At 41.0% G+C, this 19,201-nt stretch overlaps 1 protein-coding gene across 1 annotated transcript in view; it reads right to left on the bottom strand.

Annotated features, from left to right (window-relative positions):
• Window positions 1-286: 286 nt before the first annotated feature.
• LOC122534291 (B-cell receptor CD22) overlaps window positions 287-19,201 on the bottom strand; it is a 289,325-nt gene continuing 270,410 nt past the window's right edge. The window contains exons 8-9 of the mRNA XM_043664794.1: window positions 9,276-9,454; window positions 287-1,899 (exon numbers count right to left, since the gene is read on the bottom strand). Coding sequence (XP_043520729.1) covers window positions 1,666-1,899; window positions 9,276-9,454 — 413 coding nt within the window. The 3' untranslated portion in view covers window positions 287-1,665. The remainder of the gene's footprint in view (window positions 1,900-9,275; window positions 9,455-19,201) is intronic.

The following is a 19,201-nucleotide window of genomic DNA, read 5'->3' as shown; positions in this document are numbered from 1 at the left end:
GAATAATAAATATATCTCTAACAGCGTCACTGTATAATTCGTCATGCATAGCCCTCGCGGTTGTACGATAGCCTATGCATTTTACAATCACTATATACACGCTATTCTTTTTTTCATTTTTGTTTGTTTCGTTTTAATGCTACTTACCTAAAATAATATACAACAGTGTATCTTTTTTTTTTTATTCCCTTAATGTTCCTATTTTCTTTTTTTTTCCTTTTTTTTTTTTGTTATTTTTATGGAATACTTCTTGTGTTTCGTTTAATTCATTTCGTTACTTCGTTTCCTTAGCCATGCACGTTAGTTAATCCCATCGTTTCCATCGTTCTTGCGCCTCGCGACGCAATAGTTAGTTTCTTTGGTTCACGTTACGCCCTAACTAACAATTACGCACAATTGGAACGAACGGTTTATCGTATTGTATACATCGACGTTCAGCCGTCGACGTTCTTGCGAACCCGAATGTAAAAATTGGTCTCTTGTTCGACGCGTCTTTTACACATCTTCCACTTCGTCGCACTCTTCCGGTCGTTCGTTTGTTCTTTTGTTTCGTTTCTTCTCTACCCTCTCACATTCGCATGCCACTCAGTTTCTTTACAAATAAACTATACAAATATTTACACGTGCTGCTCGTTACGCGTAACCTCGTCGAATATTCCGTTTCATTAAGCTTAATCGAGAAAATCGCTGCGAGAAAATCGGGCGACTCGCAGTCGAGATCTCACGACGATTTGGTTCGCAAAGCTCTCCCCTACGCAATAACCGTATTCTCCGATATTTCGGCTGCGCCGTTTCTCCATTTAAGGCCAGAGAAAGACATTTGGCTACGTCGTAGTCCCAGATTCGAGCCGCGGACTCCGATATATATATATCGAACACACGCACGAAAAGATGCGCGCCGTTCTTTTCATTCCACACTGCACAATGGGAATTTCTTTTCGTTACTAATGACAAGGATAAAATGAAAGAGAAAAAAGAAAAATAAATCCATTTCGATCCGTCAATCTCCAACTAGAGTCGTTCATCATCTCGAAAATCCTTCGACAAGAAGATCCGAAAAGAAGGAGGCCAGAACAGGAAAAAGAGAGTACAAACAAACGAAAAGAGGAAGGAAAAGAGACAAGTGAAAAAAAGAAAACGAATCTAGCAACGAGATCCATGATTAAGGAACGTCGAGGCCGGATTATCGTCGTCGCCGGAAGCTCTGCATCGTCCATCGACAACGACAGCGTCGATAAAAGGCTTTCTCGTTTAAGCGCGCTCTCACCCCTTTTTCGATACATAATAAACAGGGTTCTCTCGTTGCATCGTCATCGAGTCTCGCCTCGCGTCAAGAACAACGCTAATGCGAAACGATTTCTTCGCATTCCTGCCCTTCTCGTCTTCACCTCGCCCCTCTCTTTGTTTGAAATTTATAATAGTACTTTTGTATTTACAATCGTCGAACGTGCCGGAAATGCCGATGGAACTTTGACTTTCTTCCCCCCCCTTGTTCTCTCATCGTCTAATCGGGGAGAGAAGTTAACGCGATATACATATACATATACATATACATATATATATATATATTTTTCTCCCTTCTTTCTTTTTTTCCAAATCAAGTTCGAAGCCACTTCTTCGGCTCCTCACAGGCGATACTCTCGACGTTAGTCCCGACGATGTCTCTCAGCGACGATGCTCCTGCAGGATGACCAAAGCCAGACACATCGACAGATAGGTGAGGCTCGGTGACCGGAAGTGAGCGTGACTGTAGCCGGAGGCGCGCGTCACGTACAACGAAACGGAAGCGTCCGAGATCCCTTCCGAGGAGCGAACCAGCAGCAGCCATTCGCCGGCGTGAGACCATTGGATTGCGTTGAAGCTCAGCACCGTTCTGTAACAGGACTCCGTGCCACCGTCCTGAAAGGCAAACAACGAGAGACGTGCGTCGTTAATGAATTCGATACCGGTGTTCCCCAAGTTTGTCAAGCACTCGTGACCCGATTCGCACGACAGGTTTAAAGGGTTTACTAGGCACCCCGGCCGGCCCACGGGGTTATAAAGGATAATTTATCTGGCCGAGGAGTTTCACGGAATTGTTACTGTTCAGGAAGTTTTCGAGAGGGAAATCGACGACAGAGTGGGTCAAGGGTAGTTCGGGGTTACCGATTTTTTTCTCCTTCCATTCCCGGTGAAATATGCTTCTGGTTTTCTCGCGCGGATGCGAATGGCGAAGGTGAAAGTTTACTCGGCAAATACTTGCCTTAATTTAACTCCTTTTATTTTATATATATATATATATATATATTACCATTCCTATATATATAATAATAATTAATTTAACTCCTAATATATATATATATATATATATTACATTATTATTATTATATTACTCCTTTTATTATATATATACGACTTGATTTTGTTAATCAATTTGAAAATAAAATAAAAGTAAAAGTTAAACTATCGCAAGTATTTGACCCATAATGCACGAACGTTATTTTTAGGGGTTATTTTTAAATATTAAGATTGAAACTTAATTTCAAAGTATCCCTTTGATTTTAGATACATGGCGATAAGAAATATATCTGTTTTAGAAAATTTCACAGGTTTTAAACTATTGACAGATATAAACATGCTATTGGAACTATAGCGAAAAATATAAAATAAAAGTGTAATATAAAGTAAATGTAATACCCAAGGGTTGAAGAACATTATTCTAAAATTTTTCCTCATGCCTAATTTATTGGGATTGAATTATTAGTAATTAATTAATGTGGTAATGTGAACCAGGATAGCAAAACATCACTTGAGCCTGATTGTGTCAGCTGAACAAAATGTTATTGTTTATATTAAATGCTTTACATTTCCCCATTGGATTAATTCAATTCTGAATAACATTTAAGTTGAACGGAAAACAAAATAAAATAAAATGTTCGAAACAGGGAAGAAAACCGGTTTAAACGCAGATGAATGCAGGAACAGACTCTTCCTAGCATTCTGCTCGTAAAGGCAGAATGCGATATTTAAGCGAGAGTTTCGAAGCGGTTCGATTTCGGCGACCTTTTTATCTGAGTGACGCTCATTAACTCGTGAATTCGATAATGCCGATTCGCCGATATCGCGTTTCTTATCTGCCGCGATTCCGCTTAGCGAATCCTGCGATTAAACTTTTGCGTGGCAACTTCCGCGCGGGAAACTGAAAACTTCCTGCATAGTGGCGCGTTCTCGCTCGAATAGTTTCCCGTATCACCTCCGATTTCCTACCGCTTTTTCTTCCTTTATCCGCCGAGTTGAACTGCAGCTTCTTCTGCTCTTTTCGCAGGACAGTTCCTCTTCTTTCTCAATCCTCGTCTCTCTCGGCTTTTTCTACGCCGCCCGATAGAATCGGTCGTATTAAATCGGCGCGGTTTCGAGTCGTCGACTCGAAGTAAATTGATAAAGACACGAGGGGCAAAAGCGGAATAAAATTCACGAACGGGTGAATGCAGATTGGAGGCGAGAAAAGGAAGACAACCGCGATTATTACGCGCGGTTTAAACGATTTCCTTGTATTATTCAGCCACGTTAATTACACTGATTATCTTTACACGCGTTTAATTAGCGAAAAAACAGTCTCCGATCGAACGTATTGAAATCAAAGGGGAGAGTCGTGTGATTCTGGTAATTCATTTCTGACGAGCAGTGGGGGAAACGTTTAAGTGAAATAAACGTATGAAATCATATCGCGCGATGCCCGATTTTCAAATTAATTTCGTATGCGTAAAGTGAAATTAAATTACAGTGTTGCGAGTCGAATCGTGTAAAACAATTAAAGAGAAACGTGAAAAAGAAGGGACGATGTAACAGAATCGGAGACCACTACAAGAACAGGAGCTGGCATCGATTGTTGTATTGATTCCATAGTATTTCAATTTAAATACGATTAAGCTAATCTAGATTAATAAATCCGCTTGTGATTGAATTTCGTCCGTAAATCTCTAATAATTAAAACGAGATCATCAGGCTTGTACCTTCTTTGAACTCAGGTTACTTTTCAACGAGGAAATTGAAAAAGCAAAACAACGCGACGACTTCGATCATGTAGTTGAAATGAAAATTATTTAACGAAAACTTGTTGTTAATCAGCAGTAGCTTTCCAAGGATGAACTTATCGATAAAAATTAATATCGTTTCTGCGTTTGTTAAACTGAACGAATCGCTTCAATCCTTTTGGTCTACCGTACGCGTTTAAATTCCAGTTTTTTGAAATTCTTCTAAAACATTTAACTTCGAACTTACGCTGCTCTTGGCCGATTCAATTAGATATATACCGGATGACATCCATTTTATCAATTCGCGTTCCCTTCGTTTAGCAAACCACTCCCGTCCAATGGAGAAATACGTTTACGTAATTGAATTCGATTCCGCTCGTCTCCGCGGACTCGCAACTCCTCCACCGAATTCGAACCAGACGTCGTTCCGTAGTCTCGCGAATTTTTCGCGTGCAACCAGTCGCAGCAGTTTCCTGCTCCATTTAACCTCGCGTTTCATTCTCGCCGTTTCCTCAGTTTCACCGGCACGCCACACCGTCCGCCAAATTCCTCGCGTTCTCCGTTCTTTCCGTGCTTTCCTCTTTCTCTCCGGTTACCTTTCTCCAGTTTCCCTCTTTGTGCCGTTCCCTGACGAGTCCACGAGCGCACGAGCCTGTGCTCTACGTGATTTACGTTTCCATCCTTCTGCCACTGTTTGAGTAATTGGCGATAAATGAAGCACGCCGAGGTACCATTCTACTTCCATCGAACAGTTTTATTTAATTACCGGGGAAATCGTCGTTTCAACGTTGCTTTCAGAATCGTTGCTCTGCATTGTGATCTTGTACATTTATTACGTAATACAATGAATTTCATAATGTACGTAGAACACTGGATATTAATTAATGGCCGATGCAACATTTTCTTTGTCATTTTTTTCCTAGTTAATTTTAACTGTGCAATCGAGTCCTTTTGATTCTTTCTGCTGTAGTTACGAAACGAGTGTTCCAACGACGTTGGATTTTATCTTGACAATTTTTCCCATTTTTGTAGAGGTCGTGTAGCTTCAGCGTGTTTGATCTTCGACGCCATAACGATCGTTACGTCTTACGACAAGTTAAACGTTCGATATTTCTTACTTTCTGCAGACTCCTAATTACTCATCCTTTCTTTATAAATCGCAAAAATCACGTTCTGTAGATCCATAACGGAACCGCCTGTTTCAAATTGTTGTAGATAATGTTGGTGATAATCAAGGCAGAAAATTAATCCTATCCGTGTATAATTACCAACGATTAAATTACCCGTAAACTGTCGAAACTATTGACTGAAACGAAATGCCCGCAAGATAAAATTTCACCCGGGACAATATCCACGAAGTTACGAACGAACGGACGTCCCTAATGCACTCGTCAACGTCCGATCCGTCCGAGAGCAACTCCCATTCAAGATCCTCTTCATTCTCCGTTCTGAACTGAACACTCGGACACGTGAGAACAAGGTGGCAATACCGGAACTCCATTGCTTGCGTCTCGTCGTGAAAAAAACTTCTTTCTCTCGTTGCTTCGTCTGCAAACAGCTTAGAAACGGTGTCGCGTGACGATGTCGACCTTTCCGAGCGTTTCCTCTCTCTCTCTCTCTCTCTCTCTGTTCCGCTGATTGTCAGCCGCGTGCAAACACATCGGGGGCGTTGTGACTCGTGGTGTCGCGTCTCGTCGCGAAACACACCTCTCGCTGCTTTTGTTCGCAGCGAAGCGCGGAGGGGCAAGGAGGGGGAGGGAGGTCGAACGGGAAATTTCATCGAGAAACTTTCCGTCCGAGGCGCAACTCAAAGTGAAATTTCTGCGGCATTCGTCGAAAGCACGACTGATAGTATAGTTAGTACGTGATTTATCCTGGCTGCCTCTGTCTATCCCTCCGTCCATCCTGCGCTCTCTATATCCCTTGTTATCCAGGGCTGCAACAGCGGGGTAATTAATTCGTGGAATTGCAGCTCCTCGGCGAGGGTTACCAAGAGAGAGAGAGAGAGAGAGAGGGACTGACGGTGAACGATGAAACTCAGACCGGGTGCACGTGTTGCGGCGAGCGTAGTTATTTTGACCCAGATTCTGTTTTGAATGCCTCGCACCATGCCGATATCGGCTACCAGCTATCCCGGACGAACTTCCACCGACGAAAAATTAATAAGCTACCCTCTCGTTCCCCGTTCCCGCTGGCTGACTACCGCGTGCTACGTAATCACGCCGGCAGCTCTCCCCGACGCGCGACGCGCTCGTTCGGATAAATTGAAAAACACGTTGGCGAAATTTTTATGTTTCCCGGTTGCCGCGCGTTCTCGGGATAATTATACTTCCGTTTGTGAGTTAACCCTCCCCCTCCTCCACCCTTCTGCTTTCTCTGTGAAATTAACACGCACTTCGTATCTGTAGTTGCGCCAACGCATTGAAAATCTTTGTTCTCGTGTAATTCACTGAAAGTGTAGCAGTTTTAACGGTTTGCTTTGTAAGAGAGGAAGATTACCTCGGAATGTATTTTAAAAGAGCAATTTGAAATAGAACTTAGTTACTTTTCGTGTTTGTAGAAAACTCAGATCAGCGAAGTTCCCAGTCAAATTTCGAACGTGTTCTCAGAATCTCGGCCAGGAATTATTATCGTCTTACGTCACGTTAAAATAGCGAAACGTTCTATTCGCGAAATCTTGGATTACTAAAAATCCTTCTCGTAAATTTCATGATTTCAAACTTTCCAGCTATTCGAATTTCAAATCTCGCCGTACGAAACGAGGTCCGTCGGATAAAACGGAGTTTCGTGTTGCACGTACGTACTGTGTTTCGAAAGAAACGCAGTTCCATTACTCGAACGAAGTTTCGTGGCTATCGACGAGTAAACATCGAGGTCGCGGCAAGGCGTGATTTCCAGGTAATTAACAAACGCGTAGAGGGACACGAGGAGTAGAAATCGAACATCGTTTCGTGACACACAGCGAATAATCGATGTTCTAACTAATGCAACAGGGGAAACATCGTTCAGTTTTCGAACGACGGCCGTCTGTTTTCCAGGGCGGACGGGGAAAAGCCCGTGATTAATCCCTCTTGGAGGAAACGATATTCCCGTCGAATGGAGCACGGAATGACTGTTCGAGCGTAGACGAAGACCTCGTGCATGTTTCAAGCTCGGAAACGGAATAATGCAAGAATAAGCGAAACGGCGCGCGAGAGCTTAAACGCTTTAAAGGAAATGCCATTCCTTTCTTCTCCTTCCTTTCTCCCCTTCCCGCCTGTCTTAATGAATGATCCCTCGTGATAAAATCCGTAATTTTCCCGATGAAGGTAGGGAAATGGACAAAGATAATCGCGTTTCTCTCTTTCCTTTTTTTTTTTTCTTTATTTCTTTTGCCATCCTTGACGAATTAAGAACATCGCCGCGTCGAACAAAAGGGATTAAAAGTTAGTGAAAACAGGTGCATCCGGTAAAATCCGGTAAAACTACGCCTCGCAGGTTCCTTCTTTTCTACTTTATTTTCATCGCTAGTTACCAATCCCTCTCTTTATATGTATGTATATACATATATATTCGGTTCTACGCGTTATTCCTCAAAAAAAAAAAAAAAAAAATTTAATCTGTCTTTTGTATTTAGACTCTGTTTAAAACAGAAAATAAAATGGTAAGAGAGAAAAGAGAGGAAACGAAAGTGGACGATGTCGCACGGCAACGAAATAAGCTCAAGCACCACGTACGAATCCCGTTTCATTCCTCCTCGTTCTCCCATATTTTCACAGTTTGCGACCAGCGTTCTTCCTCTCCGGCGCTCAGTTTCTCTCCCTCTCTCTGTCTGTCTTTTTTCTTATTTCCTCCCTTTAGTCTTTCATCGGCGTACATTTCGTCGAGAAGAAATCACGAAACCACCGTTCGTTTGTCGCCCCGCGATAAAAGTATAATTCTCTCGCGTGCTCGCGAGAATTTCTTGTTATTCCTGTTGTCGGGAGGGGCGGGAGGGAATCGCCCGGTTGCCGAGGCTCGCGACCATCTTCAAAGTTAAATTGCGGATGGCCTCCTTCGTTGACCCGGTTGAAAAGCGAGACTTCGTTCGCGCCGTTACGAGAATTCCTGCGTTCTCGAACGCGAATTTCTTCCCCGTCCCCCCTCTCTCTCTCTCTCTTTTCTCTTCTTGTCTCGCGTAAAACGAGTCGTATCTGACCGAGATGAATGCTATCTCTGCTATCTGTTTCGGAACGAACATTGGCGAGTCGAAGTGTTGTACGAAAGTCGAGACTCTGCGCGCCGAGTATCTGACCCGAAGGAGCTGTTCTTTGTTTGCTTTTCCGGTTGTTAGCGGGATCGCTGTTAACGGAGCTACACAGGCAACGTTCGGTACCGGGTTAAGGGTTTCACGAGTGGAAATTAAAGGCCCGACTCCCAATGAGATTACCGAGGAAAGAAGATGAATCGCGTAAACGAGGGATCCTTAAATGGAAATTAAAGACGGATGGGAGGGGGGAGAGAAAGGATTGCGAGAGGAAAGAAGTCTTTAAATAAGGGAATTGAAGACCGAACTGCAAGGTACACGTAGGAAAGATACGCGAGCGCGGATCGAGAAGGGTAAGAGGAAAGACGGGGCTCGTGAATTAACGAACGCGTACTTGCGTGCACCTGTAAAACGAGATTGTTAACAATCGTCGTCTTCAGTTCCTTCGCGAACAATGAGATTAAACGAAAAAAAGGAAAAAATAAATGACCAAAAGAGCAAGAAACAAAGGTCGGAAACGTATTTCACCGGCAAGGAAAATATTCCAAGTGTATGAGCAATTTTTACGCTCGATATATTCCGTGCACAACAGGAGTGAATAAAAATTTCCTGAAACTCGCGGGGAACGCGAACCAGAAGCGTACTTCGATACGGAGGAAGAGTATCCCGAAATACAAGAGCCATTATCGTTTCCAATTTTCCGCATACTGTGCAACAAAACTGAACGAAAATTAATTGAAAAAGCAAGAAACGAGAGCCAAAAATGTATTTCAAAAGTAAGGGAAATGTTCAAAATATACCGTACAAAAGCTGCTGCCTTCTCGATTTTGCGAATACGCAACAAAACTGAATGAAAATTGATTAAAAGTCACAAAGAGCAAAAACGAATAAACCTGTGTTTCAGTGGTAGAATTTCGAGGTGTATTAAACAAATATCGTTTTCAATTTTTCGCGTATAACGAATTGAAAATTACCAAAAAAAAAAAAAGAAAAAAGAAAAAGAAAAAGAAAAGGAAAAAGGAGTTCAAGAAACGTACCTCAATAGCGAGCGCTTGTACACCGTCTCTGGTCTCTGCGCCAGGTACGTACACATTTTTCTCGGACATCCAGAGCACCTTGGTGTACTTCGGCTCCGCGCAAAATTCCACCACGATAACCAGCGATTCGCCCTCTTTCGCCGTGACTGTTTGACTCGGTGGATGAACCATGGGTCGACCTGCAACAAAAATTCGCAAACAATTTCGTTAATTCTCCTGTGTCGTGACGGCGCGTACGCGCGATTCTTTTGTCGCTCGTGAATTCACCCTTCGGTTCCGACAGCGTAACCTATCTCTCTCTCTCTCTCTCTCTCTCTCTCTCTCTCTCTCTCTCTCTCTTTCCTCTACTTCCTGCCTCTTTCTCACCCGCCTCTCCCATTGCGCCGGCGAAGCCCGTGCAGAGCTTTGTGTCTTGTTAACTGCGAAAATATCTCAGCGTGTAGCTAAACGATGTAATCTTGCGTAATTCCTGTTAAATTATGTTGTCGTCGCGGCGTGTTTCTATCTTAAGTGGAACTTCATTAAGGCGATCGAATGAAACGGTTGGCCAGGCTGGTTGCGTGTACGTAATAACAACGGGGCCGTGGTGCGTGTAGCACCACGGTGAACTCGCTGGAAAATTAAAATATCGATATACCTGCGGGAAAATCCTTTTTAACGGGAATTTATTTCGGTAAGGTATTTGCGCTTTCCTCTATAACGTTCGGCCGGTGAATTGTCTGGGAATCGATATTTTACGTTTACCGGGCGGAGGGAACAGAGGGGGAGGGGGGGTGGGGCAGGGAAGAGGATGGAGGGGGCGAGAGGGGGATTATTAAAACGAGTGTTCGAACGATCGAACATGAAGTCCAGACCACGCACAATATCGCGTAGCCGAATTTGGTTCTCGCTGGTTAATTTATTCCGCTTGGCAATCATGTCACAATGGCTGTTACAAACAATGAAAGGGTTGATATGTTTATCAAGTTTATACGCCGCTGTAATCACTGGCCATTCCAGTAATTTGTCGGGAAGGGCGAATAGTCTCGTCAGGGAGTGGGTAATCGATATCAAACACTCATCTTTTGTACAAGATACCACTGACAGCTGTGGCGTGTCACATTGTTTTAAATCGTTAAACGCAGTGTTTGATGCTCAATCTCGATGTAATCGTGTTTTTTAAAAATTTGCAGGTTTCCTTTTTTTTAGCGTTCAACGAAATTTTGCAACTGCAATTGCCTTGCAACTATTCGTTATATTGTATTTTTAAAAATTTGCGAATCTTTAATATTTTATATCATTCTAACGTGACCATTCACACAAGATATAATTGACCGTGTAATGCACTGTGTTTTGTTCTGAATAATTCATAATATGTAACGTTCAATTCGACCTCTTTCTTTTTTTAACGTGATTTTAATTTCATTTGAAAAGCTCATTCCCTCGCTTCGGATTATGTCACGCGTTTATTAAAGGATGTACGCGACCGAACGAAATATAGCGTCCCTTGTATTTTCGCGCCGCCATCCTTTATCCGTTTGATGAGACATCAATGCCCGTTGCTGACAAAATTCGCTAAGCGACCAGCGTTGCCCTCTGCGCCTTCATTTTTTTTTTTTTATTTTTTTCATCCTCTATTATTATTTATGGCCATTTTTTTCGTGTTTACGAGCCGGATCGGATCGAAACATTCGGCTTTTTCGCGTCGATTCGCGGCAACACTCGCGACGTTTTTTGATTTACTCGTTTCCACGCGTTCCCCGGGCAAACAGCGGCCTCCATTCATCGAAACTGGATATTCGCAACGTGACAATGTGACTCGTTGCGTCAAGATAGACACAAAGGGAGAGAGAAAGGGGTTGAGACAAATAGACAAATAGGGAAATGGATGAACGAGCGAACAGATAGATAGAAATTCGTATTCACGGTTTCTCAATTTCAAAGCGTTAAGACGATCCTCAGACGATTTCATCGTCTCTGCCTTCGTTAAAACATTCTTCTCGCTGATGGCTGGAATTGTGTTCCAACGTTTGCAGAAAGGAAATACATCCCTGTTCGCAAATCACCAGAGACTTGCTCATTTCGAACAAAATGATTTTGTTGATGTATAATTTAATTATATTAAGATTAATAATGCACACCGATACACCGGTCGCAAAACTATTTGACAAAACATCCGATAGAAACTTCGTCGAGATTTTAGACTGTTACAACAGTTTTCACTTCGTGAGAAGAAATTGTACGATCCACTTGGGCTCGTTTCAAAGCATGAAATCTCTACTTTGATAATCTCGAGTTAGTTTCTTTCAGAGACATTAACAGCGCAAAAGTGGGTGTACTTTGCTCCAAGAGGATTGTAAAAATTCGAATGTCTTGTAAAAATATTGTAAAAGATTTTTTTCTACTAGACTAATTCCAGCACAGTCTTGAAGAGCAAAGTTTCCCATTTGAAACTTCCTGTACCATTTTCTTTCGTCATTTTATAAAACTTTGAATTCCGAGACTTTCGCGACGAAAAATATTAGAATTTGTTAAAAATTTAAAGTTTAACGTAACTGTGATTAATCATACATTTGTGATTTTTGAGAAAGTATCACAATACCAAAAATGATTAAGGGGTTGCAATAGTAACGAAGATTATTAGAACCGTACGACAAAGTATTTGGTCGTATAATAAACGCAGTATGTTGAGCAGGAAAGCAAGAAAGATTGACCTCGATTTTAAGCGCCGCTAGAGCTTCATTTCAGGAGGACAAACAGTTCATATATATCTGGAATTCGCATAATAGCAGAGAGTCCATCGGCTCTCTTGATTTTTCGTTCAAATATTAAGATCCAGATTATTCAGATAACGAGATTCAATCTAAAGGAGTTCATTTCATCGAGTCACGGCCTGACTAAAATTTCCTACCAATAAACGAAGTTCTATCGTAGATCTTGGAGATATTAGAAATCACTGTAAAAACACTTTATCTTGATATTCCTGCTCGCAGTTGTCGTAAAATGCATCTTTGCAAAAATCTTCTCGCAAAGAATAGAAACTCTGCTCTACTACGATTTTCGTTTATTCGTTAGCTTATCAGCGAACTATTCTTCCGTTCTTCGTTTCCGTTCACAATGTCTCCACCCTTTTTTCGCTGAACCACTATTACATTTGCGTGAAAGATCGAGAACGATATGACACGAATAATTGTGCTCGAAATTGATAAGTTTTTTTTATCCTCATAATTTCTTTCTTTAATTTCTAAATTTATCTTTCTTTAGTTTCTTTAATTTCTTTATATATCTTTATATACTTCTTTATATATTAATTTCTTCATATCTTTCTATAATTTCTTTAATTTCTTTATCGTCGTAGATCATTTGTTATCACTATCAATATTATTTTTATCAAACCTATTTTAACTAAAAGGATTAACTAAAAGGATTGAAGGGATATTTTCGATTTTTCGACGCGAATGCAACAGTTTGTACAATGGCTCGCAAGAAGACCGAGACACGCTTCTCCAGTGTTTAAATTGCACGGATACGTCCGTGTATGCTTTTGATTATTAAAAAAAAAGGAAAAAAAGAAATAAAGAAATCAATCCCGCGTTTCGTCGAAACGATCGATGAAAAAGAGGACACCGTTCACGACCGGCGATGCTCGATGTCACGGCAGCAACTTCGTCGCTGCACTTTGGCTAATTGAAGCATGGATGCTGGCCGGTTAGTCACGGCCGGTTCGTCTCTTTTGCTCTTTCGCCACGTTCTAACGCCACGAGTCCCCTATCCCCCCCCCCTCTCTCACTCTCTCTTTCTCTCTCTCATTCTCTCTCCCTCTACTACTCATCTGCATGGATTTCCTGCTTCGTAAAGCAAGCTTTCTGACCCTGGTTGGCCCATCTGCAACGGTGAATAGAAGCAGAACAGTACACTCGGCCGTGGCTGTGCTCATGAATATTCCTACGACTGAAATTACTGGAATACCTTGGCTGTGCCTCCTCTTGTTTCTGCGGCGAGGGTGAAAGCAGACGGCCGTCTGCCTCCGCTGTCTGTCCGTCTATCTTCTTTCCTTTCCGTCGAACCCACCACCCCTCTGTCCTCCAGCTGCGCGCAGCGTTTCAATAGCTGTGTTCCGGCGTTCGATACGCTGGAAACTTTTCGATATACTCGCTCGCGCGAGTACCGGACTTGGTTTTTCCTCGGCCTTTTTCCTCTTTCTTTCTCTTTTCCATCACCTTGTTTTTTTTTCCCCCTCCCCGACGTGGATCAATCGATACGGAAGGATAGACTCTCGAATGATGGAGTTCGTTTCAAACTTTGACAGGTTGTGGCGTGACACGTTGCGTAAGGATGCGTAAGGATCGATGGAAATTAAAGCCTTTCGTTTAAACGTCTCTCGTTAAAATATCGAGAGTTCAAAGTCTGAGAGCTTCGGGCGACGAAACGCGCTGGCACAGTTGTTCACAGCTGTGTGACTGGCAATGAGTTTCGAGGGTAGAGTTGAAATTAGGGTGCGAAAGAAGAGTGCTTGGTCGGTTAAAGCTTTGAGCGTCCTGGGAATGCCCCGCGTAGTTTTATATAGTTGTCGAGTTGTTCTGTGAAATTGGTTGTCGAGACCTCTTTCATAAAACTGGAGAAAGGTGATAAATAAACTGCGAATATCTGTGAAATTCAAACGCGCAGAGATATGTAAAATATCTCCGAAATGAAGCACTAGTTGTAACATTTTAATTTCTACTCACAGTTATTCGTGAAAATATTTGCACAAACATCGAGAATTTAATGCAATTCTTTACAATTACGATTTTTTTTTTTTTTTTTATATATATATATATGTATTCCTCCTATATATTGTCTCCGTTTCACATATCATTCGCCTATAGACGTTTCAATAAACAAATAAACAAACAGATAAATAAACAAGCAAATTTAATATCGTATTTCCACGGCAGTTCATATCAAACGATACTTCAAAACAAAAAAATATATCTCGCTTTTCTCTCGTTTTTGATAGTCTGATCTCTCGTTTGTCAGTCACCACTCGGCCCCGTTTTCAGCGAGGCGCGTGTTCAATTATATTTGCAAATGAAATAACCGGCTGATAGTTTCTGAACTTCAGGCTTTGGTTGACGGAACAAAGCTGGCTTAATTCCGCCATTAATTCTAATTGAAATGATTAATGAAATCAACGACGGCGAGTCGAAAACGCGGCATCCGAATGGAATCGCAACTAATTTAGGTGCGATGCTCCGCTCGCAAAGCACCGAAATGCGGTCTACGTCGCTAGCACGAGCGTGTTCCGCGGAAAATGTAAATCCCATTCGCGAAACTGCCGTGTAAAATTCCCGAACGATTCTCCACCCCTTTCGCATTCAACGTCTGCCTCTGCGTTAGCGTCCATTCTCAAATTCGAGATAAACTGCTCGTCCCTGCCTGCCTTCCTTTCCTTTTTCCCCGCCTCGGCGTTGAAAAATTCTTGGATAGCACCGCGCGAGCAAAGAGAGAGAGAGAGAGAGAGAAAGAGAGAAGAATAGGAAAGACGACTGAAAGAAAACTGCTGATCACTTTGGCGAATCTCTTCCCGTTACAGCGCCATCTCCAAATCCGAAATACGTTGTTCGTTCGGTAGAATGGGAGAAGAAAAAAAGCTCGAAGAAAACCGCTGGTCGTTAACGTTGACCTCGAAATGCGAAATATACCGTACACTCTCGTTTCTTTCTTCTTTTATTCTCGAACATCGGACACGGACGTAACAGGAAACAAGCTCAAAGAAAATTGCTGATCACCCCGGTGAATTTCTTCCTCTCGGCGTTGATTTTCAAATTCGTAATACACTGCCTCTGTTCGTTTCCCTTCGGCGGTTTTGAGAAATTCTTGGATAGTCTGCGCGAGCACAGCGACGTGGAGGAATAGAAAAAGGAAGCTCAAAGAAAACTGCTGGTCGTTTCGGTGAATTTTTTATACCCGGCCCCGCAGCGCACGTGACACACATGCGACCGTATGCATTATGCAGCAGGTTATTAAGAATGTGAAGAAACTCCAGATCTTCCGTGTTCTAATTATAATTTAAGCTTCTTCCGGCCATGAATAACTGAGCTATGAGGAATAAATTGAAAGTGGGGATGCGAAAGCTCTTTATCTTAAGGGTCGTGAATTAAAAACGACGTCGTTGGACACTTTTCCCGCGCGTCCCGTGGAAACTTCGTCGTGAACGACGTCGTGGAATATTTAGAAGCCACCGTGTGAAACTTCAGTTTCGCACGATGTTCATTTATCTGTTTCGATGGGGATTTAACCTCTCTCTCGGTATCGTGACTTTCTTTTTTTCTTTCTTTTTCTCTTTTCTTTTTTTCATCCTGCTCGCAATAATTTCTGCCGATGCATTTTTTATCCGTACCTCGTCGTAAGGATATGCAAGGAATTCTCAGCACAAGAAGCTTTCGACTGTCAGCGTCGACGAGAAAATAAATTTCAAAATTCGAATTTTCTGCAAACATTCAACGACCAGTTATTACCATTTTTTTAACACAATTTTTTAACTAAATTTAAACCAGATTTGTACAACCTCAGTTACTAGTTGCTGCAATTCTTTTGGCGAACAGTGTGTGAATATAACATCAGTATTAGTATGTGCACGAAGGTATGTATTATAATGTTGAAACAATGCACGATTTTATACAATGTTACATAGATTATTACGGTGAATGTTCAACGTTATTACACGGTGAATATTCAACATTATTACAGCGGCACAAAAGAGCCAAATTTGAGAGAGATTGCAGTTAAAATGAAACTTTTTAAATTAGGAATTATTAAATCTTTAGAATGGAACGATTTTTCAATTGTGGGAACGAATGGCGAGAATTTTACGCTTAGCGAAGTAAAAAAGCTCGTAAATGACGCGCGCAATGATAAATAAGGATTAAATACTGCATTGTCGATGATATCATTGCGTTATAGAACTATAGTAATTTGCGTTGGATTACAAACATTTAGGGTATTTAATTTCATTTTCCGTTTCGCATTCTCTGTGATTCAGATTAATGATAAAATCCGAATTAATTAAATTCGATTAAAAATTCCAAAAGGAGCCAAACGTTCAAGTGTTAAATGAAGTATTTTAATTTCTTGAAATGGTGGAAACTATATTTCGCGATAGACTGAGAAACGAATGATATTTGATGATAATTCACAATAGCACGATACGATTCAATTTTCTCACACTTTTTATTCGCAACAATTGTGGTATCTCCTTTATTGTCAGCATCACTTTCTCGAAGATGTTCCGTCCACTTTTATAACAGTCTTTTTCACTTGCATTTCGCCATGACGAGAACGAAACGATCATCGAGTTCAACCATGCAATGCGCCATAAAATTCTGCTCGGTTTGTGTCTTTATCGTCGAACAACGCGTTCACGAGAAAGCAACACGCGGAGAGGACAGAAGAGCTGAGACATTCGCTAGTTCGTCGAACACCAGAGTTAATTATCGATCGTTCAGCGGTATAAAAAAATAGAAAAAATCGGCAGGCAAGTTCTGCAGAAAATGTCTACCTAACCCAAACCTTTGTGAAACCGCGAATAGAAGGAGCACGTGTTGGAAATGTACGAAGAAATTTTCAATGAAAAGCTAACTGTTGGAACATTCGAACGGGGAGCAAAAAAACTGAAATTTGGACTTACACACGCGTGTCTATTGTTACAGAAATTTATTCGTACCTCTCAAATATCAAAAAATTTTTTCTCGATGACAATGCAGTTACAATTAAGCATAAATTAATCAGTGAATTTCGAAAGTTGCATTGTACAGTTGGCAACTGCTGTACTTACCATTGTAATTTCTAAATATGACCCGCTAATTGCCAAATTAAACACAATTTTTTTTGAATTCTATAAATGTAAAGGATCTCGTTTCAAATTCTAAATAAAAAGTAATTTAATCTTAACGACAAAGAACAAATCTGTTTGAGAGCATAGGAGCATCATAAAATGATTGAAATAATCAATTTCATAGAAATTCCAAAGATTAAAGTTCAAAAGAGCAATTAAAAAATTAGATTTACAGAAATTGAGACTTACAAGGATTCGAGTAATTTCTCGTAAAGTACATAAATAAAAGATCGTGTTCTTCTGTCATAAATTTTTCCCTATTTTTATACATCTTTTTTATGCATTTCTTTTATCTTTCATACACTTCTTAACTTATTTTCTTGTATATTTTTACCTCAGTCGCGTTAACGAAATTTAATGTCTCGAGATTAATTTTTCTTGACGAACGAAGTGTATATACATAAAGGAACAGGGTTGGGAGGTAGGCGAGCGAAAAGCCAGAGGAATAGTATCGTCGGGTGCGCGGAAAGAAAAACGGATAGAAACCCTTGGCCGGTCGAATTCCGCGTCCGGGACGACTTCCGGGAGGAATTGCGTCCCCCGAAAAGTACCTCTTAGCATGTTAAATGAGCCGTGGGCAATGGCCACGACGGCGACGGTGATTCATTTCTCGAGGCATCGTGGAAAAAGTTTCGACAAGAACGGCCACCGTTACGGCGGCGGCATCCCTTCGAGTCGGCGAAAGTATACTCGCGCGCGCTGTATACTTTCTTCCATTGAGAGTTCGATCTATCTTCGCGAACTTTCTACCCTTTCTTCCCCCTCCGCCGTGTTCGCGACGCGACTTCCAAGTGTTATTCCAACCAAGTTAACGACCGTCGGTCTCTAATTGATCTATTTATTTATCAAATAAAAGGAATCGAAGTTACGTTAACGTTAAGAAGAATGAGTAAACTGCGAGGGACGAGAATTAATTTGGGTACCGATTGAAAATCGTACGAACATAAATCGGAGTGTTTTAACGATTTAGTCCAATTAGGTTGTAACATTATTTGTCTTTATGATTGGAAACAGTACTTTTTTAAATGATAGATGGAGAATACCGTTTGTTGCTGTTTGTACAAATTAATCAATCTACCGGAGTTGATGGAGCGAATAAATTGAAGATGAATGAACTGTGAATTGGATTCGATTGGAAATGATAGTGACACAAGTGAAGATTTTCGTTCAGTTTCGAAAGTACGATCAACTTTCATGAAAACTGGTAGAAAACCTTTCGTTTTGCGATCATTCTCAGCTAGTCTAGCTAACGATCGTCTGTCTTTAATTAACACGTTTATTTATGAAACGGAGGGAACAAAGTTACGTTGACTAATTGGAAACTGATTAGGTCGAATTGAAAGGTAATACAAATCAAAATCTTCGAGCATTTAAGTTACTACTTTATTCTTCGATATAACTCGTGTCTTTGTAATTCGAGGAAAATATAGTCAACTTTCTCTAGCAATAATTTATAATTTCTACTTGACCTTTTAGTTGTAAGTACGAGTTACGATCGACCGCACGAAAATGAAGTCATACCGTATGTGTATAAGAGTTTATACGCTGCCATGGTTAACAAGGTATACGATGTAAAAAGGTCTAATGAATCGTGAAATTTACTGGCTTCGTTGCACAAGTGATTAACAGAGTTAGAGCCAATTAAAGAGATGCGGATAACAGCGTTAAAACGAGCATTTATTTTTGTTGTAGAATTATGCGCGTACAATTACATCGCGCGATACGATTAAGCTGTTTTGTTGATGTAACTACACGTATAGAACCGTTCTCGTTCGACGAGTTAGTAAATCTGAGCATTTTTAACTCGTAAATATTTGGCGTGAAAAGTTAAACGGTGCAATACTAAGTAATTGAAAGTTACGACGTGAAATGTTCGATGAATAAAAACAAACAAATTACTGAACATGTTGCGGTACAAAGAGTTCACTTTTTATGAATTACATTTCGCGCGGTTTTAAAAAGATTGCCAACTTTTATCAAGCCTTGTAGCTGACAATTCACAATAATTAGCAGTGATCATACTTTCTTCAGGCAAACGAAACTACCTTTTATTGTAGCGCCAAACAAAAAA

Source organism: Frieseomelitta varia, unplaced genomic scaffold (genome assembly GCF_011392965.1).
Source record: "Frieseomelitta varia isolate USP_RPSP 00005682 unplaced genomic scaffold, Fvar_1.2 scaffold_582, whole genome shotgun sequence".
NCBI classification, from domain to species: Eukaryota; Metazoa; Arthropoda; class Insecta; order Hymenoptera; family Apidae; genus Frieseomelitta; species Frieseomelitta varia.
This window is presented reverse-complemented; position numbering and strand designations above follow the sequence as displayed.